Consider the following 27,697-nt stretch of genomic DNA (forward strand, 5'->3'; position numbering starts at 1 on the left):
CTCTTCAGTCAGAGCTAGTCTGATGGCACTGGCGCCTATAACGCCCAGACTATCTTAGGTCGTATCGTTACATCAAAAAAGCAAAATCGGCTATTTATCAGAAACAAAACAATAACCCTAACCACAAGTTGCAAAAAACGTACCAAACATATTGTACCAAACATATTGAGTTGCACCTCCACCCACCCCCCTTTTCCCCTCAGAACAGCCTCAATTCAATTCGTCGGTTCATGGACTCAACAAGTTGTCCAACGCGTTCCATAGGGATGCTGGCCCATGTTGACTCCAATGCTTCCCGCAGTTGTGTCAAATCGGCTGGATGTCCTTTGGGTGGTGGAGCATTCTGAATACACAAGGGAAACTGTTGAGCGTGAAATAAAATGCAGCGTTACCGTTCTTGACACACCGCCAGGCACCTACTTCCATATCCCATTCAAAAGCACTCAAATATTTTGTCTTGCCCGTTCACCCTCTGAATGGCACAATCCATGTCTCAATTGTCACAAGGTTTAGAAATCTTTCTTTAACCTTTCTCCCCCCTTCATCTATACAGATTGAAGTGGATTTAACAAGTGACATCAATAAGGGATCATAGCTTTCACCTGGATTCACCTGGTCCGTCTATTTCATGGAAAGAGCATGTTTTGTATCGTCAGTGCATACATTTGAGTGTAAATGTGTAAAACAAATGTAATATATGCTTATTTTTGGGAATTAAAAACAAAAACGTGTGTTACAAAGTGTTAAGGAAAGAAAATCTGTTACTGCTTGTGCTTGACATATTTTAAAGATAAATATTTTGGGGGGGGGTTTTAGGGTTAACTTTAATGGAAACAGTCATGTACCCTAATATACTGTACTTATGTGTCAAACGCATTGGGCTATAACATTCGGCCCTGATGAATTATTACACAATAATAGTCTGTTAAGAAAAATATGTAGCTATTCCTGAACCAGAGCATTTATGTTCTCATTTCGCTGAAGGCAATTATCAACTGAAAATAGGGGAGAGCGTGTGATTGAGTCGGGTGGAGTTGCAATGCGCGACCACTTCAATTGCTCCACTACGCCACTCGGCGAGAGACTGTCACAGACCAGAATGACCTCCCCTCGCTGCCAACCACAACAATTTGTATTCCCTTGATTATATGTTTTGGACATCATGAAAATAACGTCAATTTGTGCATAGAAAGAAAAGTGTTAAAGTTATCAAGAGGAAGCGTTCTTCAGAGAAGAGTATTAGTAAAAAAACACATTTAACAAGGTAAGTGAATATTGGGACACTTGTGTATTTTTTATCCTATGCGATTTAACGATATTCATATATTATGTCTCGAAACATGTCAATTAAGTAAATGTCTCTTTTAATAAAAAATGCAATGTGTTCCAATGTGTGCTGACTGAAATATTGTCAGTGTATTTGGGATATTGATTGATTGTAATTTTAATGTTCAATGTACTGCTTCCTGAAATTGCAAACTGATGCAAATGTTTATGGTGGCACACAGGATATGTCAAATGTTAATGTGAAAAGAAAGCACAAAGCTCAAGCTGTCAACCACAAGAGGAAACCGAGTCAGTTGTCACTAGTTCTAAAGTAGAAATGTCGGTCTCCTCTGAGACTCATGTCTTTACTTCTCTGGTTCACTCTTATCTGTCTATTAAAAAGGGACATGTACTCTCTCTTTCTGTATCTATATTTGCTCCATCTTTCTCTGGATTTACCTGTGCTCATCCCTTTTGTTGGTAGTTAAAGTCTATTTTGAAATGTTTCGAATTTCCATAGTACACAAACATCAAAATTCTCACCCACCCCCATAAGTATTCTCAAGTGACATTTGCTCTCACTGTAGATGAGATGATGCAGTCCGTCTAGTCCTTCAGCACTGAGATTAGTGAAGATGGGAATGCAATTTTCAGCTTGGGTTGACAATTGTCTTGATTGTTAGGCACCTTGATAGATCTATGCGCATCTATATGTATTGATTTAGCCTGGACCATTTGACCAAGATAAAGTCCCTAGTTACTGGCCCAATACCCATTTTAATATTTTTACCATCTGAATCAATGGACTGAGAAAAGTTTTCCTGCTGATTAGAACAGCACAAGGGGCATCTGAGGGGTCCTTTTATGTTTGCAGACAACTAGACCTGTATTTATCTGTGAGGTCACTTCCTTCCACCACACTGAACACAAAGAGGAGAACAACATGATACTGACTGAGGGTGGTGACTTGGGTCTGTAACTTGGGTCTTTTAGGTAGCCTACTATGCTCAAGTCAGTTTTCAGTGTGTGATTATATAATGGAATATTCAGCGACATACATGGCAAAATGTAAACTAATAGGTTAAAGTATCAAAGATTTTATTTGAACTTCAATACGCCTACAGTGTGTGGCATTATTTATTTAGAATTCAAGTCACTGAGACAGTTCGAGACTCTAGTCACTAATTCAGATCCTGTAGTCTTTCCCCATTTTCTACTACCCCCATGTGTATCGTACTTTGGCCAGAGCTTTGCCTTAGGTGTGAAGAATGTGTTAACTCCAGTGACTGTAATGTTGAATGGACTGAGCCTGAGGGGCTGTTTGGGGATATGGAGTGGGTTATCATCCTCATTAGTTTTGGTATGTGAGCAAGACTATGCTGATGTCTTCTGTATAATATGTTTGCTGATACCAAAACAACATTTAACTGTTTACATTATACAAGCAATTGAGAATATGATACTTTACTTTTGTACACTTTCTTGCGAATCCATCCATCCATGAAGATGCTTATGATTTGGTTGGAAGTGTGTGATGTGTTTATGATGCTGTACACTTCAGTATGCTCCCATTGTACACTTTTGCTTTGGTTGAACCTTTCAATGGAACGAGTGTCTTAAAGAGCCCCATATATGACCTTTAGATGGAATGAGTGTCATAAAGAGCCCCATATATGACCTTTAGATGGAATGAGTGTCATAAAGAGCCCCATATATGACCTTTAGATGGAATGAGTGTCTTAAAGAGCCCCATATATGACCTTTAGATGGAATGAGTGTCATAAAGAGCCCCATATATGACCTTTAGATGGAATGAGTGTCATAAAGAGCCCCATATATGACCTTTAGATGGAATGAGTGTCATAAAGAGCCCCATATATGACCTTTAGATGGAATGAGTGTCATAAAGAGCCCCATATATGACCTTTAGATGGAATGAGTGTCTTAAAGAGCCCCATATATGACCTTTAGATGGAATGAGTGTCATAAAGAGCCCCATATATGACCTTTAGATGGAATGAGTGTCTTAAAGAGCCCCATATATGACCTTTAGATGGAATGAGTGTCATAAAGAGCCCCATATATGACCTTTAGATGGAATGAGTGTCTTAAAGAGCCCCATATATGACCTTTAGATGGAATGAGTGTCATAAAGAGCCCCATATACGACCTTTAGATGGAACGAGCATCATAGAGAGCCCCATATACGACCTTTAGATGGAACGAGTGTCAAAAAGAGCCCCATATACGACCTTTAGATGGAACGAGCGTCATAGAGAGCCTCATATATGACCTTTAGATTAAACGAGCATCATAGAGAGCCTCATATATGACCTTTAGATGGAACGAGCGTCATAGAGAGCCTCATATATGACCTTTAGATTAAACGAGCATCATAGAGAGCCTCATATATGACCTTTAGATAGAACGAGCGTCATAGAGAGCCTCATATATGACCTTTAGATGGAACGAGCGTCATAGAGAGCCTCATATATGACCTTTAGATGGAAAGAGCATCATAGAGAGCCTCATATACGACCTTTAGATGGAACGAGTGTCATAGAGAGCCCCATATACGGCGCCTACATTTAACAGTCCATTAAACTTATCAGAAAATGACAATGTAGAAAAAATGCGCATTTTGGTTTTATTTTTTTATTTTCAGTGTTCATTATAATCTTACAATGCATTACTTCAGTTCATTACTTATGGTATAACATACAAGTGCATTCGGAAAGTATGCAGACCCCTTCACTTTTTCCACATTTTATTATGTTACAGCCTTGTTCTACAATGGAGAAAAAATGTTCTCGTCAATCTACACGCAATACCACAAAGTGAAAACAGTTTTTTTGATATTTGTGCAAATTTATTAAAAATAAAAACAGAAATACCTTATTTACATAAGTATTCAGACTCTTTGCTATGAAACTCAAAATTGAACTCAGGTGCATCCTGTTTCCATTGATCATCCTTGAGATGTTTGATCAACTTAATTGATTGGGCATGATTTGGAAAGGCACACACCTGTCTATATAAGGTCCCACATTTGACAGTGCCTGTCAGAGCAAAAACTAAGCTATGAGGTCAAAGGAAAGGTCTGTAAAGCTCTGAGACAGGATTGTTTCGAGGCACAGATCTGGGGAACCGTACCAAAAAATGTCTGCAGCATTGAAGGTCCCCAACAACACAGTGGCCTCCGTCATTCTTAAATGGAAGAAGTTTGGAAACACCAAGACTCTTCCTAGAGCTGGCCACCCGGCAACACTGAGAAATCGGGGGAGAAGGGTCTTGGTCAGGGAGGTGACCAATAACCCGATGGTCACTCTAACAGCTCCAGAGTTGCTCTATGGAGATGGGAGAACCTTCCAGAAGGACAACCATCTCTGCAGCAATCCACCAATCAGGCCTTTATGGTGGAGTGACCAGACCGAAGCCACTCCTCAGTAAAAGACACATGACAGCTCGCTTGGAGTTTGCCAAAAGGTACCTAAAGGACTCTCGGACCATGAGAAACAAGATTCTCTGGTCTGATGAAACCAAGATGTTATGAATGCCAAGCGTCACTTCTGGAGGAAACCATCATGCTGTGGGGATGTTTTTCAGCCACAGGGACTGTGAGACTAGTCAGGATTGAGGGAAAGATGAATGGAGCAAAGTACAGAGAGATCCTTGATGAGCACTCGGGACCTCAGACTGGGGGCGAAGGTTCACCTTACAAAAGGACAACGACCCTAAGTACACAGCCAAGACAACGCAGGAGTGGCTTCGGGACAAGTCTCTGAATGTCCTTGAGTGGCCCAGCCAGAGCCCGGACTTGAACCTGATCAAACATCTCTGGAGAGACCTGAAAATAGCTGTGCAGCGACGCTCCCCATCTAACCTGACAGAGCTTGAGAGGATCTGCAGAGAAGACTGGGAGAAACTCCTCATATACAGTTGTGCCATGAATGTATTGTCATACCCAAGAAGACTCGAGGCTGTAAATGGTGCCAAAGGTGCTTCAACAAAGTAATGGGTACTTAAAGTATGTCAATGTGATATTTCTGTTTTTTATTTTTTTAAATAAATGTATAATTTGCTTTGTCATTATGGGAAATTCTGTGTAGATTGATGAGGGAAAAAACAATTGAATCCACTATAGAATAAGACACGTAACAAAATGTGGAAAAAGTCAAAGGGTCTGAATACTTCCCAAATGCACTGTATGCAGTCCTACATCTGTGATCTGTTGGTATTATAATCCATTTCCTATACTCTGGTTCCACTAGCACCAGCAGTGGAGGGAGGGTCTTACACAATGGCACATCAGTATCTTAGCAACAAGAGCCCTTACCACACTCCTCATGTCCTTACATTACATTACCTGTGCATGAATGTTTGACAGAGTACAGCTTTTATTCTCTCATATGACACAAGAAGGACCCCTGTTGATCACTTATTCTGCATGCGACCCGGACCTTTGTTCTTCATGCAGCTGAATTGATTCATTCAACTCTCTGAATACGGTACATGGATCAAATATGTGTTTTATGTTCTATTGAATTTGGAATATGAGAATTTATGATAGGTCCCAAATTCTGTCATTAACCGCCCTGCATTAAACATTCTTATGTTTTTGTGTATCTCTCTATCTTATTTTGAATCTGTCAGTCTCTACAGAATGCTCCATGCTACAGTAATGTCATTCATAGTGGTGTTTCTCTGTGCTGTGTGTGTTCCTAGGCTGTGGGAGGGCTGACACTGCTGCGAGCATGGCCTACACGCTTGGCACGGGGCCTGACTCTGGGCCAGCCATGGTTCCCCAGAATTGCGTCACTAGGGTGGAGCTGTCCGTGTGCTGTGGCAACCTGCTGGACAGAGACGTGGCCTCCAAGTCTGACCCCTTCTTAGTGCTCTTCCACGAGGTGGACAACAACTGGGTTGAGGTGAGGAGGGGAGAGGAGGGATGGGCAAGTCTGGGAAAGGTCGAGGGGATCAATTATAAAGGAAGAGAAAAGGAGAAATGACTGTTGGAAAAGTAGAAGGAATGAAGGATTGTAGGGGTTGAATAAAGTGGTGAAGTAAACCACCTGAGAGGGTGAAATAATCATGAATAAATATCCTCTGACTGTTGATTGCTCTCAATGTTTTATCGATTGATGCTCGCCAAGTTCGCAATAACACACAGTGTTATCAATGTACAATGGAGAAACATCAATCCATGGAAGCCATGGTGTCTTGAGGAGTGTGGATCTGTGTGTGCTCCGGATGCCCTCTCCTTGCCAGGGAAAGACATGCCTGCCTGGTTACTGTTGTGTTGAAGCAGGCTAAGTGTGATCGCTGCAGGCTTGGGCTGTCGGTCAACAGGGCAGGCTCCAACATGAAACCAGCAAAGCGGTTGCTGCAGTTACCATGGAAATTTGGACGGAAACAAAGGAGTCATGATGTTCTTGATGCGTGGAAAGAGAGTGGAAAGAGTCATGAGGAATGGAACGTACAGACAAACAGGGAAGGGACATGGAAAATACCAAGTGGGATTTGAAAATGAGGAGCCTATATGTAAAATGTACCTCGAAGGATTTCTGCTGTTCCAGAGGTGTAACATTTAATCTCTTAAAACTCACTGAGCATGTAGTCATCCTGACAATGGTTTCTCTTTGGATGATGATGAAAGCTTCAGCACATGAAACACACAACTATACACATACATTCCAAAGCTATATGAAACAAAACGCAGAGAAAAATAGAGGAGTGAAGGGTTTTTAAAGGGAAGGGCTTTTCTTCTTGTCTGTCTCGGCATGAGAGAAGGGTTCACTCTGGGTAGAGGAGCCATCTGTGCTGTGGGGGTAAAGAGGGAAGTGTGATAGCACAGAAAGGGGAGGGAGGTAACAGTCAGAGAAGATGCTGGGAGAGACACAGAGGCGAGGGGTTCCAGTCAAACAGACAGAGCAGCGTTGGAATGTACAGTTTGCGCCAGTTTAGACTCAGAGATGAGAGCACAATAGGGGTCGAGGACTATGTGAATATTCTATCAGTGAGTCACACATACACTGTGTTAGTCACCACCAGCGAGGTTTATCTTTCACATGAATAAGGCCTTTTCAACCTTACACCCCCCCACATGTCCACCTCCAATCCAGTCGAGGCTGCTGAGGGCAGGACGGCTCATAATAATGGCTGAAATGGAGTAAATGGAATGGCATCAAACACATGGAACCCATGTGATTGATGATTTGACACCATTCCACCAATTCCGCTCCAGTCATTACCACGAGCCCATCCTCCCCAATTGAGGTGCCACCAACCTCTTGTGCTCCACTCTGTGTACTCGGTGTTGGCACGTCTGTGTGTATGAATACAGTACCTGTTAGACAAAATCATATTCCTGTGTATCATTTTCAGATTGGTCGAACAGAGACTGCGGTAAATAACCTGAATCCAGTGTTTGGGGTGAAATTTAAGGTGGACTACCATTTTGAGGAGGTCCAGAAGCTCAAGTTTGCCCTGTTTGATGAGGACAAGTGCAGCAGCCAGCTGTATGAGCATGACTTCCTGGGAGAGTACATCTGTACACTGGGGGTGGTATGCTACCTGTCACACTGTTCTTAGAGTCTGTCTGTGACCACTTTCTGCGTCTGTTTATCACCTGTTTGTTATGTTTATTTGCAGGTGGGCATTTTCACCCCTCACTCACTTCTCTCTCTGGTCTGTTACCTTTAGATTGTGTCCAATAAGAAACTTCACCGGTCACTGACCTTGGCCAATGGCAAGCCAGCTGGGAAAGGAACCATCACAGTGAGAACATCATGCATGCACAACTCATACCCACAGAGCGGTCCAAGAAATAAAGACATGTCCATACACACACACACACACACACACACACTCTCACACACACACACACACACACACACACACACACACACACACACACACACACACACACACACACACACACACACACACACACACACACACACACACACACACACACACACACACACACACACACACACACACACACACACACACACACATACACACACACATACACACACACACACGATCTGTAACATGGTACAGTTTTACACTGGATACAATACATTAACGGTTTCTCTTGTGTACAGATAACTGCGTTGGAGCTGTCAGACAATAGAGTAATCACACTGACCTTGTATGGGAGAAAGCTTGACAAGAAGGTAAGAGTCTAACTGCCCACGTAGTACCATATTATCATCATTGTTAAGAAGTTCTTACGTAATATTTGGAACAACAATATGATTTTGTCAATCAAGACAATACTCATGAAACAGCAACAATGCCCTCTCAAAGTCTTCATCGTGGTATGCCGGCAGCTATGTGGGTCATTGTCAAACAAGATTGCTTTGTTTTGCAGGATTTCTTTGGTAAATCAGACCCTTACCTAGAGTTCCACAAGCAAGGGGATGATGGGAAATGGATGTTGGTCCACAGGACAGAGGTGAGTTGGTTCGGTAGTTGGTTAGGGGTGGCTGTTTAGACTATTTGAATGTCATCACTGTAGAACTAAGTGTATTATATCGCTAAACAAGGTGTATTACCACCTGGTAATAAGTTAACTGGATTGACCTAGCTTCTGAGTTCCAAATGAGATGGAAGAAGTTGTATCTCTGTAGCTGTTTTTGGGCTGCAGGTGATAAAGAACACTCTGGACCCGGTGTGGAAGCCCTTCACAGTACCACTCATCTCCCTCTGTGATGGGGACATAGACAGGAGCATCAAGGTAAGTGAGGTTTACCAACATGTGCATTAATATGAGGACGATGGCATGAAAATGTTAGCGAGGGAATCCCCTTTAATATATGTAAAAAAGCCAAATACATTTTAAGTGATTTCTTGTGGTATTACAGAATGTTCTGATCTTTTTGTCCTTCCTGTGGGTTGTCTCATATTGCAGGTACTGTGCTATGATTACGATAACGACGGAAGTCATGACTTCATTGGAGAGTTTCAGACCACTGTCACCAAGATGAGTGAAGCCCAGAATTCACTGGAGGTGAGGGATGTATTTTAGATATGTTCCTGTTTATCTATGGGAGTTTGTTCTGTATGGGTTAGTCATGCTTTGATGTGGATCTAAGACCATTTTCACATTGTTGTAACATCCATCAATAAATGAAGACCAAGGTGCAGCGTGGTAGGCGTACATTTTCTTTCATTTGAAATGTTCCACCAAAAAACAATAAACAACTCAACGAACGTAAAGCTAGGAGTGGAACACATGCAACACATAAAGACAAGATCCCACAACAGAAGGTGGGAAAAAGGGCTGCCTAAGTATGATCCCCAATCAGAGATAATGATAGACAGCTGCCTCTGATTGGGAACCATTTTCTGCCAACAAAGAAGTATAAACATAAATTTCCCACTTTAGTCACACCCTGACCTACCAAATAGAGAATTTAAAGTATCTCTACGTTCAGGGCGTGACAGTACCCCCCCCCCCCAAAGGTGCGGATTCCCGGCCGCAAACCTTAACCTATAGGGGAGGCTCCGGGTGGGCATCTACCCTCGGTGTCGGCTCCGGTTTGGGACGTAGCCACCGCTCCCTATGCTGATGCCTCCGCTTCTGTGGAACCGGACCATGGATCGTCGCCGGAGACTCCAGACCGTGAATCGTTGCCGGAGGAACCGGACCGCAGATCATCGCCCGAGGCTCCGAACTGCAGATCGTCGTTGGAGGCTCCGGACTGCGGACCGTCGCCAGTAGCTCCGGACTGCGGACCGTCGCCAGAGGCTCCGGACTGCGGACCGTCGCCGGAGGCTCCGGACTGCGGACCGTCGCCGGAGGCTCCGGACTGCAGACTGTCGCCGGAGGCTCCGGACTGCAGATCCTTGCCGGAGGCTCCGGACTGCGGCTCGTCGCCGGAGGCCCGGACTGCGGATCGTCACCGGAGGCTCCGGACTGCGGACCGTCACTGGAGGCTCCTTGCCATGGATCATCAATACAGGCTCCGGGCCATGGATTATCACTGGAGGCTTCGTGCCATGGATTACCACTACAGGCTCCGGGCCATGGATTATCACTGGAGGCTTCGTGCCATAGATCATCACTACAGGCTCCAGGCCATGGATCATCACTGGAGGCTTGAGCCATGGATCATCACTACAGGCTCCAGGCCATGGATCATCACTGGAGGCTTCGTACGTGGAGCCGGAACAGGTCTCACCGTACTGAGGAGACGTACTGGAAGCCTGGTGCGGGGAGCTGCCACAACGCGTCCTACTGGATACCCACTTTAGATTGGTGAGTGTGGAGAGCTGGCACGAGACACACTGGGCTATGAAGGCGCACTGGAGGCATAGTGCATAGAGCCGGCGCAGGATATGCTGGGCCTTGGAGGCGCACTGGAGGTCTGGAGCGTAGAGCTGGCACAACGCGTCCTGGCTGAATCCCACCTGTAGCAAGGCAAGTGCGGGGAGCTGGCACCGGCCACACTGGGTTGTGCTGGCGAACTGGGAATACCGTGCGTAGAACTGGCGCAGGATATCCTGGGCCGAAGATACGCACCGGAGGCCAGGATCATCACTGGAGGCTTCGTGCCATGGATCATCACTGGAGGCTCCGGGCCATGGATCATCACTGGAGGCTTCGTGCCATGGATCATCACTGGAGGCTCCGGGCCATGGATCATCACTGGAGGCTTTGTGCCATGGATCATCACTGGAGGCTCCGGGCCATGTATCATCACTGGAGGCTTCGTGCCATGGATCATCACTGGAGGCTCCGGGCCATGGATCATCACTGGAGGCTTTGTGCCATGGATCATCACTGGAGGCTCCGGGCCATGTATCATCACTGGAGGCTTCGTGCCATGGATCATCACGGGATGCTTCATGCAAATCCGTCCTGGCTGAATGCCCACTCTAGCACGGCAACTGCGGGGAGCTTGCACAGAGTGCACCGGGCTGTGGATGCGCACTGAAGGCATGGTGCGCAGAAACGGATAACACGATGCTTGACCGGTCACTCGCTTCCCACGGTAAGCACGGGGAGTTGGCTCAGGTCTGAACCCTGACTCTGCCAATCTCCCCTTGTGCCCCCCCCCCCCCAAAATGTTGTGCCCCCTCCAAATTTTTTGGGGGCTGCCTCTCGTGCTCGCTTTGTTGGTTTAACTCCTCGTAACGTTGCCGTAACGTCGCTGCCTCCATCTGCTCCTTCGGACGGCGATACTCCCTGGCCTGCATCCAGGGTCCTGCTCCCTCCAGGATTTCCTCCCAGGTCCAGTCCTCCTCACCACGCTGCTTAGTCCGTTGGTGGTGGGATCTTCTGTAACGTCCGTCGTTAAGTAAAGACCAAGGTGCAGCGTGGTAGGCGTACATTTTCTTTAATTTTAATGTTCGACCAAAAAACAATAAACAACTCAGCGAACGTAACGCTAGGAGTGGAACACATGCAACACACAAAGACAAGATCCCACAACAGAAGGTGGGAAAAAGGGCTGCCTAAGTATGATCCCCAATCAGAGACAACGATAGACAGCTGCCTCTGATTGGGAACCATACTCGGCCAACAAAGAAATATAAACATAGATTTCCCACCCTAGTCACACCCTGACCAACCAAATAAAGAATTTAAAGGATCTCTACGGTCAGGGCGTGACAAATGTCTCCAATCTCAATGCACTCCTCACTGTGAGTGAATGACTCACTTAAGACACTACAGTCTCAATGCACCTAATATAGCTCACCATTTCTGAATGGAGGATGCCCGTTCATTTGGATATTCACAGGTGTTTATTTACTAACACCAATTCAATCTACTGCCTGTTTTAACCTCACTAAGGGATGTTGGGTAACACTTTATTTTACAGCTTGGTAACACCTGGTGAGAGAAGTAGGAAGTTACATTTTACTTCAGTTTTTGCCTGCCAACTTCTTCCTGAAAACCTTGTGTCATTTGCTAATGGCAGAAATGCAAATAGAGCTGGTGTGAGAATGAGTGTAAATTGTGTGGGTGTGCAGATGGGTCTTAGTTGTAATTTTTCACTTAGTGTTCCTTTCCACCAGGTCGAATTTGAATGCATTAATCCGAAAAAACAGAAGAAGAAAAAGAGCTACAAAAACTCTGGAATCATCATTCTGAAGTCATGCAAGGTGAACCAAGACATGCAGAGACTAATAGATATACACTATGCCTCTTAATTAGTCAATCCATTATGGAAATCACAAAAAGGCCTATTAAGTCTAAAAGGAAACAGCTTTAAATGTATTATGAATCCAAAATAAAGCGTTATGCACACAGCTAATGAATTTTTGTTCATAATAGTATTTTTTATTAAGAAACAAAATGCCTGTAATGTGGCTTTGCTTCAGGCAGGGTTTAGAGTAATGGCTCCGAATCCCTGTATTCATGTATTAATATCAGCACAAAACACCTGTCAGTCTCACACAGTCCACCACGGTTCTGCCTGCAGTAATCACCTTTGTTCAGGCAGCCAATTACTGAATATGGAGATGACTCAGTCCTATCAAAGTGCCACTGCCGTGCCTCCTCCAATTATTTATCCATAGGAAAAACAATTTGAACTTGCTTGAGTATGGAATAGTATGAACAGAGTTTGAATCATGTTTGAATAATGTCTCCTCAGGTTGAAAGGGACTATACCTTCCTGGACTATATTTTAGGTGGATGCCAGATCATGTTCACTGTGAGTATGAGGTCATCACTCAACTCAGTGTGTCTCCCACTCTACCTGAAAACTCTGACCCTTTACTCCTACTCTCAACCGTCTCTGCCACCCACCTACAGTAACTCAGACATCCACCTACCTCTGGCAATGAACTCCAATATGTAAAATGACACATAACTGTATGTACGCACACATACTAACAAATACCTTTGTTAGTCTGGGGTCACTTAGAAATGTCATTTTTTTAAAAGAAAATTACATGTTTTGTCTGTTAAAATAACATCAAATTGATCAGAAATACATTGTAAATACAGTGTAAACATTATTAATGTTTGTAAATGACTATTGTAGCTGGAAATGGCAGATTTTTAATGGAATATCTACATAGGTGTACAGAGGCCCATTATCAGTTGTGTTAGCTAATCCAAGTTTATCATTTTAAAAGGCTAATTGATCATTAGAAAACCCTTTTCAATTGTGCTAGCACAGCTGAAAACTGTTGTCTGATTAAAGAAGCAATAAAACTGGCCTTGTTTAGACTAGTTGAGTATCTGGAGCATAAGCATTTGTGGGTTTGATTACAGGCTCAAAATGGCCAGCAACTAAGAACCATCTTCTGAAACTCGTCAGTCTATTCTTGTTCTGAGAAATGAAGGCTGACATGAACGCTGTGTACTACTCCCTTCACAGAACAGCGCAAACTGGCTCTAACCAGAATAGAAAGAGGAGTGGGAGGCCCCGGTGCACAACTGAGCAAGAGGACAAGTACATTAGAGTGTCTAGTTTGAAAAACAGACGCCTCACAAGTCCTCAACTGGCAGCTTCATTAAATAGTACCCACAAAACACCAGAAGGTTACAATATAAACATGCTAATTGGCAAGTACAAGCGTTCACTTACAAACAAGAGAGAGAGAGAGAGAGAGAGAGAGTGAGAGAAAAGAGAGAGAGAGAGAGAGAGAGAGAGAGAGAGAGAGAGAGAGAGAGAGAGAGAGAGAGAGAGAGTTGCCACATCTAATGCCCGACCGCATGTTTACACTCTATTTCTCGTCAATTTGATGTTATTTTAATGGACAAAAAAAATGTAATTTTCTTTAAAAATTGGTGGTGTATATTTTAATAACTTAACGTTTATTTTATTTGAACATAAACCACTTGCATATGCTACTTCATTCATTAAATGCACCTTACAGTACTGTACATCTTTGGAAACATGGTAGGTTCAGAATTCTCTGTAGTAGGATAAAATCATCATTGGTCTATTTTTGGCTCAGGCTAATGGGTGAAACATTGTGCGTCCCTGGTGATGTCACACCTTTGTGTCAGCAGTGCTTCGTTATTGGCCAGCCAGGGTATATATCTCCAATGGTGCTGAAACACTTTACACCTCCACTACTTACGTATCCGTGCTACAGTGGAATACTCAGAGGAACTGTGCCCTTTGTTCTGCAAAAAGATGTGTTTCATCTATGTTCTCAGCACCCAGGGTTTAGAAACTTGTAAAAACAACTGTTACCACCATGATGACATGTTGTTGCATACTGTAGATACTTTACAACATACCAAGATGTAGACTTTTAATGCCCATATTCTGTAGATACTTTACAACATACCAAGATGTAGACTTTTAATGCCCATATTCTGTAGATACTTTACAACATACCAAGATGTAGACTTTTAATGCCCATATTCTGTAGATACTTTGTAGCCACAAAATAACTTTACCTGTTTTTGTATTATTCCCTGAATGGCAATATTAACTTCTTCCATCTTGACACAACTATTTAGTTACCTGTATGTGACTAGTTGTGGTTGTGGACCACAGACATTGTTCTGATGAGCAGGTTTATGTGAGGTCCTTTTCAACCAATTATTTTATCCCAATGTTATTGTCAGATTTTTTTTATACGCAAATATAACATTTGTGTTTCCATAGTTACTGTGTTTTGTGCCAGAGGAGACTGTCTTTGCAGGAATGAAAGAGAGAGAGAGACAGAAAACAATATAGGGGTATGACTGGAAAGACATACCTTGATGGTTTGGCTTTAGGTGGCTACATCTTATAGGACACCCTTGAGAGACCAATGGAATTTGTGTTTGTACTGTATCCATAAGATTTTGTTTTTTAGTTTACATTTTCTTTGTGTTTGTGCTGTATCCATAAGATTTTGTTTTTTAGTTTACATTTTCTAAAGCCTAGGAAATGTGCAATGATTCCTGACAGTTCTATTAAATTTATCTGATTTTAAAAGAGGAGATACTCCTATTTCTACTGGGTCAAATGATGTATATCCTTATTTTTTTTATGTGTTCAAACCCCCATTAAGATTATAACACTATTACCTTAATCCACTATGATAATTCAAATATTGAAATAGTTCAACCATGTGTGCTTTGTGGATATTATACCTGCATGTTATAATTGAGTTGAGATTGGTGTTTAGGAAGAAATGTGAATCTAAATCCTGCTTGCTGCAGTTCTCTTAATCTGTTTTCTTTTGTGAGAGACCCAGGGCTCTCTCTCTCTCTGTTCCACGGAATTCAATTCTACTTAGCATGCATCTAATGCTAATCTGTTCGAGGGAAATCGTCTCTACAGAGATGCAGATGAGGAGCACTGCTTATATTGACTGGAACTGAAGAAAATAGTGTTTGTGGTAGTTGCAGGAAAAACCTTCTTGACTATATAGCACAATATTTATAACATTGTAATAAAAGCAGCATTACCACACTGGTCAAACCAGCCTAAAAGTCAGGCCTGCTGTGGGGAGCACTTCTCAGTAGAACAGTGTTCATCTATGAGGTCATCTGATTGTACATTAGCTTGTTACCTCACCACCAGTTATTTCGGAAGCCCTACACTTTTAGAAGAAAAGGGTTCCAAAAGGGTTCTTCAGCTGTCCCCATAGGAGAACCCTTTTAGGTTCTGGATAGTCTAAGAGTGTAACAAAGGGTTAGAGATATGTTTAAGAAACAGTGTGGTACTTCATCTGTACTAAAGGGAGTTAAAGCTGAAGATGTGATCTATCTATCTATCTATTCAATTCAATTCAAGGGGCTTTATTGGCATGGGAAACATGTGTTAACATTGCCAAAGCAAGTGAGGTAGATAATATACAAAAGTGAAATACAAAGACATTACAAATGTCATATTACGTATATATACAGTGTTGTAACGATGTACAAATTGTTAAGGGTACACAAGGGAAAATAAATAAGCATAAATATGGGTTGTATTTACAATGGTGTTTGTTCTTCACTGGTTGCCCTTTTCTTGTGGCAACAGGTTACAAATCTTGCTGCTGTGATTGCACACTGTGGTATTTCACCCAGTAGATATGAGAGTTTATCAGAATTGGGTTTGTTTTTGAATTCTTTGTGGATCTGTGTAATCTGAGGGAAATATGTGTCTCTAATATGGTCATACATTGGACAGAAGGTTAGGAAGTGCAGCTCAGTTTCCACCTCATTTTGTGGGCAGTGTGCACATAGCCTGTCTTCTCTTGAGAGCCATTTCTGCCTACGGCAGCCTTTCTCAATAGCAAGGCTATGCTCACTGAGTCTGTACATAGTCAAAGTTTTCCTTAAGTTTGGGTCAGTCACAGTGGTCAGGTATTCTTTGATTGGGTCGAATATATCAAGTAATTATCTTTTTGTTTTCTCATGATTTGATTGGGTCTAATTGTGCTGCTGTCCTGGGGCTCTGTGGGGTGTGTTTGTATTTGTGAACTGAGCCCCAGGACCAGCTTGCTTAGGGGACTCTTCTCCAGGTTCATCTCTCTGTAGGTGATGGCTTTGTTATGGAAGGTTTGGGAATCGCTTACTTTTAGGTGGTTGTAGAATTTAATATCTCCTTTCTGGATTTTGATAATTAGTGGGTATGGGCCTAATTCTGCTCTGCATGCATTATTTGGTGTTCTACGTTGTACACAGAGGATATTTTTGCAGTATTCTGCATGTCGAGTCTTAATTTGGTGTTTGTCCCATTTTATGAAATCTTAGTTGGTGAGCGGACCCCAGACCTCACAACCATAAAGGGCAATGGGCTCTATGACTGATTCGAGTATTTTTTGCCAGATTCTAATTGGTATGTTGAATTTTATGTTCCTTTTGATGGCATAGAATGCCCTTCTTGCCTTGTCTCTCAGATAGTTCACAGCTTTGTGGGAGTTACCTGTGGCGCTGATGTTTAGGCCAAGGTATGTGTAGTTTTTTTGTGTGCTCTAGGACAATGGTGTCTAGATGGAATTTGTATTTGTGGTCCTGGCGACTGAACCTTTTTTGGAACACGATTATTTTGGTCTTACTGAGATTTACTGTCAGGGCCCAGGTCTGGCAGAATCTGTGCAGAATATCTAGGTGCTGCTGTAGGCCCTCCTTGGTTGGTGACAGAAGCACCAGATCATCAGCAAACAGTAGACATTTGACTTCAGATTCTAGTAGGGTGAGACCAGGTGCTGCAGACTTTTCTAGTGCTCGCGCCAATTCGTTGATATATATGTTAAAGAGGGTGGGGCTTAAGCTGCATCCCTGTCTCACCCCACGGCCCTGTGGGAAGAAATGTGTGTTTTTTTGCCAATTTTAACCGCACACTTGTTGTTTGTGTACATGGATTTTATAATGTCGTATGTTTTACCCCCAACACCACTTTCCATCAATTTGTATAGCAGACCCTCATGCCAAATTGAGTCGAAGGCTTTTTTGAAATCAACAAAACATGAGAAGACTTTGCCTTTGTTTTGGTTTGTTTGATTGTCAATTAGGGTGTGCAGGGTGAATACATGATCTGTTGTATGGATTTCCCAAGGTTGCTGTTGACGCATATCCCACGGTAGTTATTGGGGTCAAATTATCTTTCTATCTATCTATCTATCTATCTATCTATCTATCTATCTATCTATCTATCTATCTATCTCCTCTCTCTCTCTCTCTCTCTCTCTCTCTCTCTCTCTCTCTCTCTCTCGCACCCTCTCTCTCTCTCTCGCACCCTCGCTCTCTCTCTCTCTCTCTCTCTCGCACCCTCTCTCTCTCTCTCGCACCCTCTCTCTCATTATCTTTCTGTCCATCTATTGAACAAGGGAAGCTGTCCAGTTGTCAGCCACAGGTGAGTAGCAACCATGCACCTTGATGTGATTGTGGGTTAGAGGCAGTAACATGGACTGCATGAGGATGTGGGCTTGTTTCTACGTGAACGCTTGTACTCGCCGCTTCAGGGAGGGCTTGTCAGTTGTCATCTATGAACTCATTAGCATGTTTATATTGTAACCTTCTGAATGAAGGCTCTTTTCCTGAGGACAGGATCCTGAAATAAGGCCGGAATCTATTTATACGTTCCACATCCGTTCATATTTTGAACCGATTTATAGGCTTTGTTTGTGTTTGTGAGCATGTCTGTCTCCTTTCTTGCTATTCCTGCAGGTTGGCATTGACTTCACAGCATCTAATGGGAACCCTCGGGAGCCCTCCTCTCTTCACTACATCAATCCTCTGGGCAGCAACGAGTACCTGTCCGCCATCCTGGCTGTGGGCCAGATCATCCAGGACTATGACACGTGAGTCCCGTTATAGTAAACACTAATGACAGGACTCAATATGATCACATCACAGATACATAGAGTATCATAGTTTTCATAATACCTCAGTCTTAAGTAACAAAAAGGTCCCTTCAACTCTTCTAATTATGTGTCTCCTCAGTCATATTCTTTATGTCACTTCAAAATATCAGATTGTGTGGGTAGTAATATCCCATTTAGCAGACGCTTTTGTCCAAAGCGACTTACAAGTCGGCTGGGGCCACTACTTTTACATATGGGTATGATCGAAACGCTTGGCGTTGCAAGCGCCATGCTCTACCGACTGAGCCACACAGGACCCTAGGTTTAATAGGGTCCTGTAGGTAGGTTTAATTGTTTATGATAAAGTACCAACCCAAGTGTATTGCAACATTCAGTAATGCAAAATTGTATGTTGAATTTTGATGAAGTAGCTCAACACTGCCAATCTGTTGCAATACTTCCTCAGTGACAAAATGTTTCCTGCTCTGGGATTTGGGGCTCAACTCCCTCCAGACTGGAAGGTAAGTGTATGTACTGTCTGTATGCGAGTGTGTGTCTTCACAGCACACTACATATGATAGAAGTAGAGCCAAAGGAGTGTTAAAGAGAAGAGGGCGACTGGAAGAGAGTGCAATCACGGAGATAAAGAGTATGTATAATACATGCATAATCCAATGATTATACAACTGTCGTCCCATCTGGGTTGCCATGGCACTGCACTGATGTAAAGGACAAAGGGAAGAGGAGGATGAGCAACAGAAATAGACAGAATATTTAGCCCTGCTTTCAGATACTGTATGGGAAGCATTTAGGGAGGTTTAACCCATCTGTGGTCTGAGAAAACGAGAGGAAGGAGAGAGCAAGAGGTTGAAAAAATGGGAATGAAGGGCACTGCAGTGATGGGAATGAAAGGGCACTGCAGTGATGGGAATGAAAGGGCACTGCAGGGTTGGGAATGAAGGGCACTGCAGTGATGGGAATGAAGGGCACTGCAGGGATGGGAATGAAAGGGCACTGCAGGGATGGGAATGAAGGGCACTGCAGTGATGGGAATGAAGGGCACTGCAGGGATGGGAATGAAAGGGCACTGCAGGGATGGGAATGAAAGGGCACTGCAGGGATGGGAATGAAAGGGCACTGCAGTGATGGGAATGAAAGGGCACTGCAGTGATGGGAATGAAAGGGCACTGCAGGGATGGGAATGAAAGGGCACTGCAGGGATAGGAATGAAAGGGCACTGCAGGGATGGGAATGAAAGGGCACTGCAGGGATGGGAATGAAAGGGCACTGCAGGGATGGGAATGTATGTAATGGAATTGTCAAGAAGGAAAGCTAAATAGAATAGATAAAGTGACAGAAACAGGGTTGGGGGAGGGGATAATTATACAATTTGATCACATACACAATTCATTACTTTTCCCACCAGTTACAATTAAACAATGCAAATTCATATTTCTACTGCACCCGCATTCCTCTACTGTCCCTCTCACAGCCATTGGACATTCTGAATTTTCCATTTCTGCACCTGAGTTTCTTTGTCTCCTGAACCTGCAGGTATCTCATGAATTTGCCATCAACTTTGACCCGACCAATCCATTCTGCCAAGGTGAGCAACTACCATGTTATCTGTAACTCCTATTTATAACCTTACTACAGGCTGTACTTACCAGAGTTGGTTTCTTGCTTTTTCAATGGAGTTGGACTTCTGTCTAATGTATTAGAGAAGCACCATACTAAAATCCTCTGCGTTGAGTCTGAGTTTGCTGTCAAGCATTTTCCATGACATGGTTTCCATGTGGGTTTCCTGTTTCCTGTGGCCAGGTGTGGAGGGGATTGCCCAGGCCTACTCTGCCTGCCTGCCTCATATCCGCTTCTACGGCCCAACCAACTTCTCCCCCATCATCACCCATGTGGCCCGCTTCGCCACCCAGGCCCTGCAACAGGAGACTGCTGCGGTAAGTGCTCGTTAGCCCTATTAGGACCACTACTTTCATTGTTTCATTGTTTATCCATTTTCATTCTATTGAATGTGTCATTGTGCTGTTTAAGATGGCCATCCAAACTCATGTCATTAGTATGAGTCAACATTACCAGTTCTAAATGACATGTAAATCCCCCCCACATTACCAATACTTATTTACTTTAGAGGTTGGTGCACTTTGTAGTAAACACGAGCACTGTTCCACTGCCCGAGTGGCCAGTTATGGTAGCACACAGGCTGACCATGTGATAGGTTTCCAACTGTAACCCAGAGCTCCTGAAGTCACAGAACCGTTAAACATTCACATGGTTGGAAAGGTATTACCACTGAGTCCTTACATGACATCTTCTTGATCCGGGGTAGAGGTTTTTATAGAAGTTGACATGGAAAACATACCCTCACCACAGCTGAAGCAACTCAAAAGCCATATCTAACAATATGGAAAATAGCTGGAGTATTTACTACATAATCTACTCTACACGCACCCTATTCAAACACTTTCCACTCATCCCTGTTTTTACAACAGTAGTGCTCTGTACTCTACCGCTCATGCATAATGAGACATTACAGACTCCAGCTTATTGGTGGAGTCATCACAGTTACAATGAAAAGAATTCAGCCCGTTGGACAGCTTTCCCTTTAAGAACAATTCTTTCCTGTGTCTCTCAGACTGGTCTGTTCCTCTCGGAGCTGCTCAGTATGCTGTAATCAGAAAATAATGAGTCCCCTTACTGCTTTTCTCATGGGCCTATCAGCAAGCTGTGTATGTGTGTTATGTGTGTTTTGTGTGTGTGTGTGTGTGTGTGTGTGTGTGTGTGTGTGTGTGTGTGTGTGTGTGTGTGTGTGTGTGTGTGTGTGTGTGTGTGTGTGTGTGTGTGTGTGTTGGATCCAGCACTAACAGAGATCCTAATTGCTTTGTGAGAAAACTTTGCTTCTAGTTGTCAGTTCAAAGTCTGCAGAGGCATTTTGAACAGCGCTCACAATTTCTCTCTGCTCTTATTACCAGCCCAGAGGAGAGAAGAGGACAGCAGCCATTAAAATCCCCTTTCAATTATACAGATGTAGGAAGATATTTTGATTCCCCCTGTTGCAGGGGAACTTTCCTGCAATGCAGAAAATTAAATACCTTGTAGTGTATTTAAAGTTTAAAAAGGCTTCTGAAGTTTGTAATTTCCACAATTTCCACTTGAATTTCCACTTTGAAATTTCACACTTGATTTTTGAAAAATGGATCAACCCCTACAAAAATGTCCATTAATTATTTATCCACATAATAATTCACAATTCCTGTTGCTGCAGGATTATTTTCCTGCTGTAGCAAACTGGCTCAAATTAAGATCCCACATCTGTAGTTATTTATAGAAGGTGATTCAGTGAACAAATGTTCCCTCTTTTCACCTGTTGTTCATTGGTTTTAATGACTAATGAGGCGTGGCCTCAAGGTCTTTTTTCTTTGCAGTCCAACAGAATGGTCTCTCTCTCTGTCTCTGCTCTGTGACGGGAGAGGGATCTGACTCTTGACAGAGATGCAGTACTGGAGAATGTGACCGCAAGGATGTGTCAGCAACTCTACACTTTCAGAAAAAAAGGTGCTATCTAGAACTAAAAAGCATTTTTGGGCTGCCCCGATAGGAGAACCATTTGAGGAACCCCTTTTGGTTCCAGGTATTACCCATTTGGGCTCCACGTAGAACCCTTTCCACAGAGCATTCTACATGGAACCCAAATTAATTCTACCTGGAACCAAAAAGGGTTCTCCTATGAGGATAGCCGCAGAACCATTTTGGAACCCTTTTTCTAAGTGTGTGAACAGCCTAGAATGAGGAAGTATTTTCCTCCAGGGTAGGAAGACAGACCAGGACAGAATGTCCCAATTAAGAATATAGATAACATTCTTATGCCCTGAAAATAGTGAAAATACAGTCCAGACCTCTCTTTGGACCTTCTGTTTCCTGGCTTCACATTCAGATGTACACAGCATGTGGGTTTGGAGGAAGTAATAACTTATTATTAATTATTCTTTAGGCTCCTGTAAGCTTTTTGTCCCTAATTGCACCCTGTCACCCCAGAGAATATGAGTGAAACAAGAGAGAACTAGAGAGAGACCAAGGATAATTTTACTGCAATTTGCTGGTATGTTTACTGTAAAAAACAAGACAAATGAGTTATTGTGTTCACTTCACAAGGTTTAGGAAATGAAAGAGATAAATACCTTGATGTGTGTGCGCGTATGCACTCACAAATCACCTGCTAGGCACTGTAGATGTCTGTCCCTGGGCTTGGAAAATGATTGTGTGTGTGTGTGTGTGTGTGTGTGTGTGTGTGTGTGTGTGTGTGTGTGTGTGTGTGTGTGTGTGTGTGTGTGTGTGTGTGTGTGTGTGTGTGTGTGTGTGTGTGTGTGTGTGTGTGTGTGTGTGTGTGTGTGTGTGTGTGTGTGTGTGTGTGTGTGTGTGTGTGTGTGTGTGTGTGTGTGTGTGTGTGTGGAAATCGGCTGAGGTAGCTGTGTCTGTCTCTGTCCCTTTAGGTAATGATGTGCTAATGAGCAGGCCTGTTAAAGTACATTAAATGAGCAGACTTCACAGTGTCCACAGCAGGGGAAAGGGTGCTTTTATCAAACACAGGTCAGCTCTGGTGGCCCATCTGACGAGAAGCAGGCAAGAGCAAGGGGTCACAACAGCTAGCATATCTGAGGGACTGTGTTTGTGTGGGAGGAAGCTACTGACAAGACTACAGAGATTACTGGAGAGCAGTTAGTAAAGACAACAGCCAAGCCGTGTGTGTGTTGCTGTGTTTGTGAACTTGTCAACTTATACCTGTCTGTATGTCTCTGAGTGAGTAAAAGCACATATATTTTTGTGCATGTTGAGTGCGATTGAAACAGCGAATGTGTGCATGTATGTGCTTCTGTATGAATGTAGAGTGTGTGTGTGTGTGTGTGTGTGCATGTATGTGCTTCTGTATGAATGTAGAGTGTGTGTGTGTGTGTGTGTGTGTGTGTGTGTGTGTGTGTGTGTGTGTGTGTGTGTGTGTGTGTGTGTGTGTGTGTGTGTGTGTGTGTGTGTGTGTGTGTGTGTGTGTGTGTGTGTGTGTGTGTGTGTGTGTGTGTGTGTGAGAGAGAGAGAGAGAGAAGAGGATGAAAATAAGTCAGCCCCAGCTTTTTTCTTAGCCCCTGCTAAGTGTGAGGACGTTGGGGTGCTGTGACACATTGGCCCGCAGGGCTTGATGTCTCAGCATCACAGCATCACATCAACCATGCCAGAAGGCCAGGAGAGTTAATCCTGGCCTCCGAATGTGTGTATTCCACACTTTATGCCTCAATGGCTTTATTCCACACTTAAAGCAAAACCTAGCCAAGCAGTAATGGAGCTTTTCTCACCCAGAGGGACATGTTTGTGTGGTCTGTCAGTTAGTGCACTGGACACTGACAATGACCAGAGACGGGAAAAAACAACAACATTATTTTATTAACATAGGTCTAGCCCTCCCATTTGGATGATTACCAGGGCATTTGATGTCAGTCAGATTTCTTTGTTTCCTTTTGAGAACAGAAAGCCGCAGTGGGTTGGAAGAGAGAGGCACAGTTGGGGGGGGGGGGGGCATGTTTGAAGTGCTCTACATAGAGATGAGCATGGAACGTGGGAACTGCTGAGGGTCTTGCATCAGTAGGTTGTGTTTGGAGAAGCAGCTAGAGGCCCTCTCATCCTGCACAAGTGCTGCTCTCTCCGATCTGGCCATAATAAACCCACAGGACGAAATAGACCATAGCTTTACACTGACAGACATTGTTGCGTCCGTTGTTAGAAGGAGACCAAGGTGCAGCGTGGTAGGCATATATTTTTTCTTTATTTTCAAATGACACCAAAAAACAACAAAACACGCAACGAACATAAAGCTCTGTAGCGCTAAACAACAACTATAAAAGACAAGATCCCATAACTGAAGGTGGGAAAAAGGGCTGCCTAAGTATGATCCCCAATCAGAGACAACGATAGACAGCTGCCTCTGATTGGGAACCATACCCGGCCAACAAAGAAATAGACAAACTAGAATGCCCACCCAAATCACACCCTGACCTAACCAAATAGAGAAATAAAAAGGCTCTCTAAGGTCAGGGCGTGATAGACATGCTGTTACTGCTTTTGGCTGCGCGCTGTGGTATGATTAAGAAATCTGTTGATCCCTTAAGACCAGAACAGCCTTTGACATTTGTGCTTGTGGGAGTGGGTCTTTTTGGGCTCCAGTCAGTTAATTCTCCAGGTCGTGTGTGATAATTCAGTGTGACTGTGCTGCTGTCTGCTCTCTAACCAGCCATACAGCTGGAAGAAGATTTCATTATGATGCCACACTGAGCAAATGTAAATCTCCATGCTAAATATGACTATCAGCAAACTGCAGCAGAAAGAACAGGAGACAGGGATTGCGTGACTATATAAAATCCTCCTTCCCCCACCCTCCTGTTTTGCAGGAGCGGAATGGGATAGTATTAAAGCTCCTGCTTTCTCCTTCTCATCTTGTCTCTCATCTTCCCTCTCCCTGTGTACAACAATTTCTCCACCATGTAATGCAATCATCAGTAATCTGCCTGTGTTCTTCTAAGGTGTTTTGAGTTAATGTACATCAAAAGCTTTTAAATACATGTGTGTCTACAATGAGGACATGGAGCTTTGATATTAATTGCCTTAATATTAAGGGCATGATTCAATCCGTATCGCGGAGGATCCGCATACATATTTGAAGGTAATTTTCGATTGAGCCGACATTTGCAGTATTTACCGTGCATGCAGTCTTCCCGAAAGACTTCAACCGAGTTATAACGAGGGTCTTCCGCCATACTCCTGCGATAACGATTGAATCTAGCCCTAGTTTGTTATTCCAGCACCAGTGTCACTTCGGAGATGTAGCCATCATACTGATTCCGGTCTGTAGTCCATGTGGCTTAACGGAACAGTTTAATATATTTTGGATAAATGTCATTTCTGTCTAAACAAACTTTTCTGCTCTGTCCCTACGTGATTATATTCACCTTCAAGTCTCCTTCGCATCATCCCCGAAGCTTAAAAGAAAAATCCACATGTAACAGTATAACTTTAGACTGTCCCCTCGCCCATACCCGGGCGCGAACCAGGGACCCTCTGCACACATCAACAACAGTCACCCACCAAGCATCGTTACCCATCGCTCCACAAAAGCCGCGGTCCTTGCAGAGCAAGGGGAACTACTACTTCAAGGTCTCAGAGCAAGTGACGTCACCGATTGAAACGCTATCTAGCGCGCACCGCTAACTAAGCTAGCCGTTTCACACCCGTTACACACAGATAATAAAGTCCCAGAATGTTTTGCCTGGCAGCAGGCAAGTTTCCATGATGTGGCTGGTGACACTTTGCTTCTTGAAAGTCCCATATCTTGACAACTTGACTGCTGATATGCAACACATTCTGGGACTGTACCAACAGTAGACTAATAAAATAAAATACATCAAAAAATATGTTTTGAGTGGATTTGTCTATGAATCACCCCTTCTCTCCACCCATCTCTCTCTTTCTCCCCCTGCAGCAATACTTCACTCTGCTGATCATCACAGATGGGGTGATCAGTGACATGGATGAGACCCGCCACGCCATTGTTCAGGCAGCCAAACTCCCCATGTCAATCATCATTATTGGAGTGGGCAATGCAGACTTTGCTGCCATGGAGTTTCTGGATGGGGACAGCAGCGTGTTACGCTCTTACACAGGAGAGGAGGCAGTCAGAGACATCGTGCAGTTTGTTCCCTTCAGGGACTTCCGAAATGTGAGTGTCTCACATGTTTAATAGGGTGAAACAAAAGGATTGTATAAATTCCCACATTCTGACTGTACCCACAGTGTAGCCGTGCTTCAACACATGGTAGTTAAAAGGGTCTCTTATCTGTCCACTGTGTCCGCATTGTGACCAGTTATCCTGGTCCCTCACTGTATGAAAGGTATTTGACAGATATTCTTTCAAAGTAATATTTATTTTAAGACACATATTGATGCCATAAGTCAATGGCATCACCTGTCAATGATTGTTAGGTGGTGGGATAATTGTGATTTAAATGGTTAAACTGTCCAGATCTGTCTACACTTGTAAGCTATCCAGACATCTGCGTGTCTGACTATTCCGGAGGTGGTCAGGAAGACCTGATCACAATCAGATCACATTTCATCTTTTAATTGTCTAGACTTGTCTAAAAATGTGGGTACAATCAGAATGTGGACAAGATCAGGAAAAAAAGGACTGTTATATCGCTATGTTAAAACCACGACAGGTTGTTGTTGCTAGACAAATTAGAGATGATGCTTGCTGTAATGGATTTATTTCAATCACATATGTAAACAGCATTGGGAGTGGGTGTGGGAGTGGGCAATCTGTAGCTTCAATCCATCTGCAGGAAATGAAAAAATCTTTAATACAGAGTATATGGAATGATCCAGTAAAAAGGTTTACTTCCCAAAACGTTTACTGGATGAAAGTTGATTCGAATGCATTATTATTTTAAAATCATTGACTTTTAGAGATCTCTAATGTGACTTTTATTTTCCTGTCATGTTCTCACAGGCTCCAAAGGAAACTTTAGCCAAATCAGTGTTGGCTGAGCTGCCGCAACAGGTCACACAGTATTTCAAACAGAGGAACCTGTCGCCTAGCAACACAGCATTGGAGTGAAAGCCCAAGGCCTTGGTTAATCATGCATGTTGCAAATATCTACTCACTGTTTACAAAAAACAATGTGCATGAAAAGTTTTTTTTTTCCATATGTATTTATCAGATTTTTTTTTGCCATCTTAAAGCAAGACTTTGTGGAGGAGGAAAATGTGTTAAAGAACACTACTTTGCAGTCCCCTGAAAGGAAAGGGAATTTTAGAAATGTCTATACTGTATACTGAATGTAAATTTATACAATATTCTATGTTTTGAAAAGGAAATGTTTATGAAAAGTTCTTATGTATCTTTTATGCATTGAATTGTAATTTGTTGTACTTGTACCTTGAAGGTGTTGTAATTGTTTTTATAAGGTTCACCATGTATTTATGTTACCACTCAGGTAAATAAACTTACATAAATGTCACTGTGCAGTGCACTGTGTTTGACTGGAACATAATGTCGAGCCAACATAATGGCCATGTTCGAGAGAAATTGTAATATGTGACTGACTAATCTACAAATAATATTGAGTAGTTATTTATGATGCAAGGTTATTTGTCGATTATTCAGCCTTGA

At 43.1% G+C, this 27,697-nt stretch overlaps 1 protein-coding gene across 1 annotated transcript; it reads left to right on the plus strand.

Annotated features, from left to right (window-relative positions):
- Window positions 1-1,070: 1,070 nt before the first annotated feature.
- LOC135509407 (copine-2-like) lies at window positions 1,071-27,545 on the plus strand. Its single transcript, XM_064930046.1, has 16 exons — window positions 1,071-1,264; window positions 5,992-6,194; window positions 7,651-7,830; window positions 7,969-8,043; window positions 8,376-8,447; window positions 8,645-8,728; window positions 8,921-9,010; window positions 9,185-9,283; window positions 12,298-12,384; window positions 12,879-12,938; window positions 18,338-18,471; window positions 18,941-18,995; window positions 20,029-20,080; window positions 20,296-20,429; window positions 26,009-26,245; window positions 27,035-27,545. Exons 2-16 carry the CDS (start codon window positions 6,021-6,023, stop codon window positions 27,140-27,142), a joined length of 1,641 nt encoding a protein of 546 aa, XP_064786118.1. The 5' UTR covers window positions 1,071-1,264; window positions 5,992-6,020; the 3' UTR covers window positions 27,143-27,545.
- Window positions 27,546-27,697: the final 152 nt, after the last annotated feature.

Source organism: Oncorhynchus masou, chromosome 22, assembly GCF_036934945.1.
Source record: "Oncorhynchus masou masou isolate Uvic2021 chromosome 22, UVic_Omas_1.1, whole genome shotgun sequence".
Taxonomy (NCBI): Eukaryota; Metazoa; Chordata; class Actinopteri; order Salmoniformes; family Salmonidae; genus Oncorhynchus; species Oncorhynchus masou.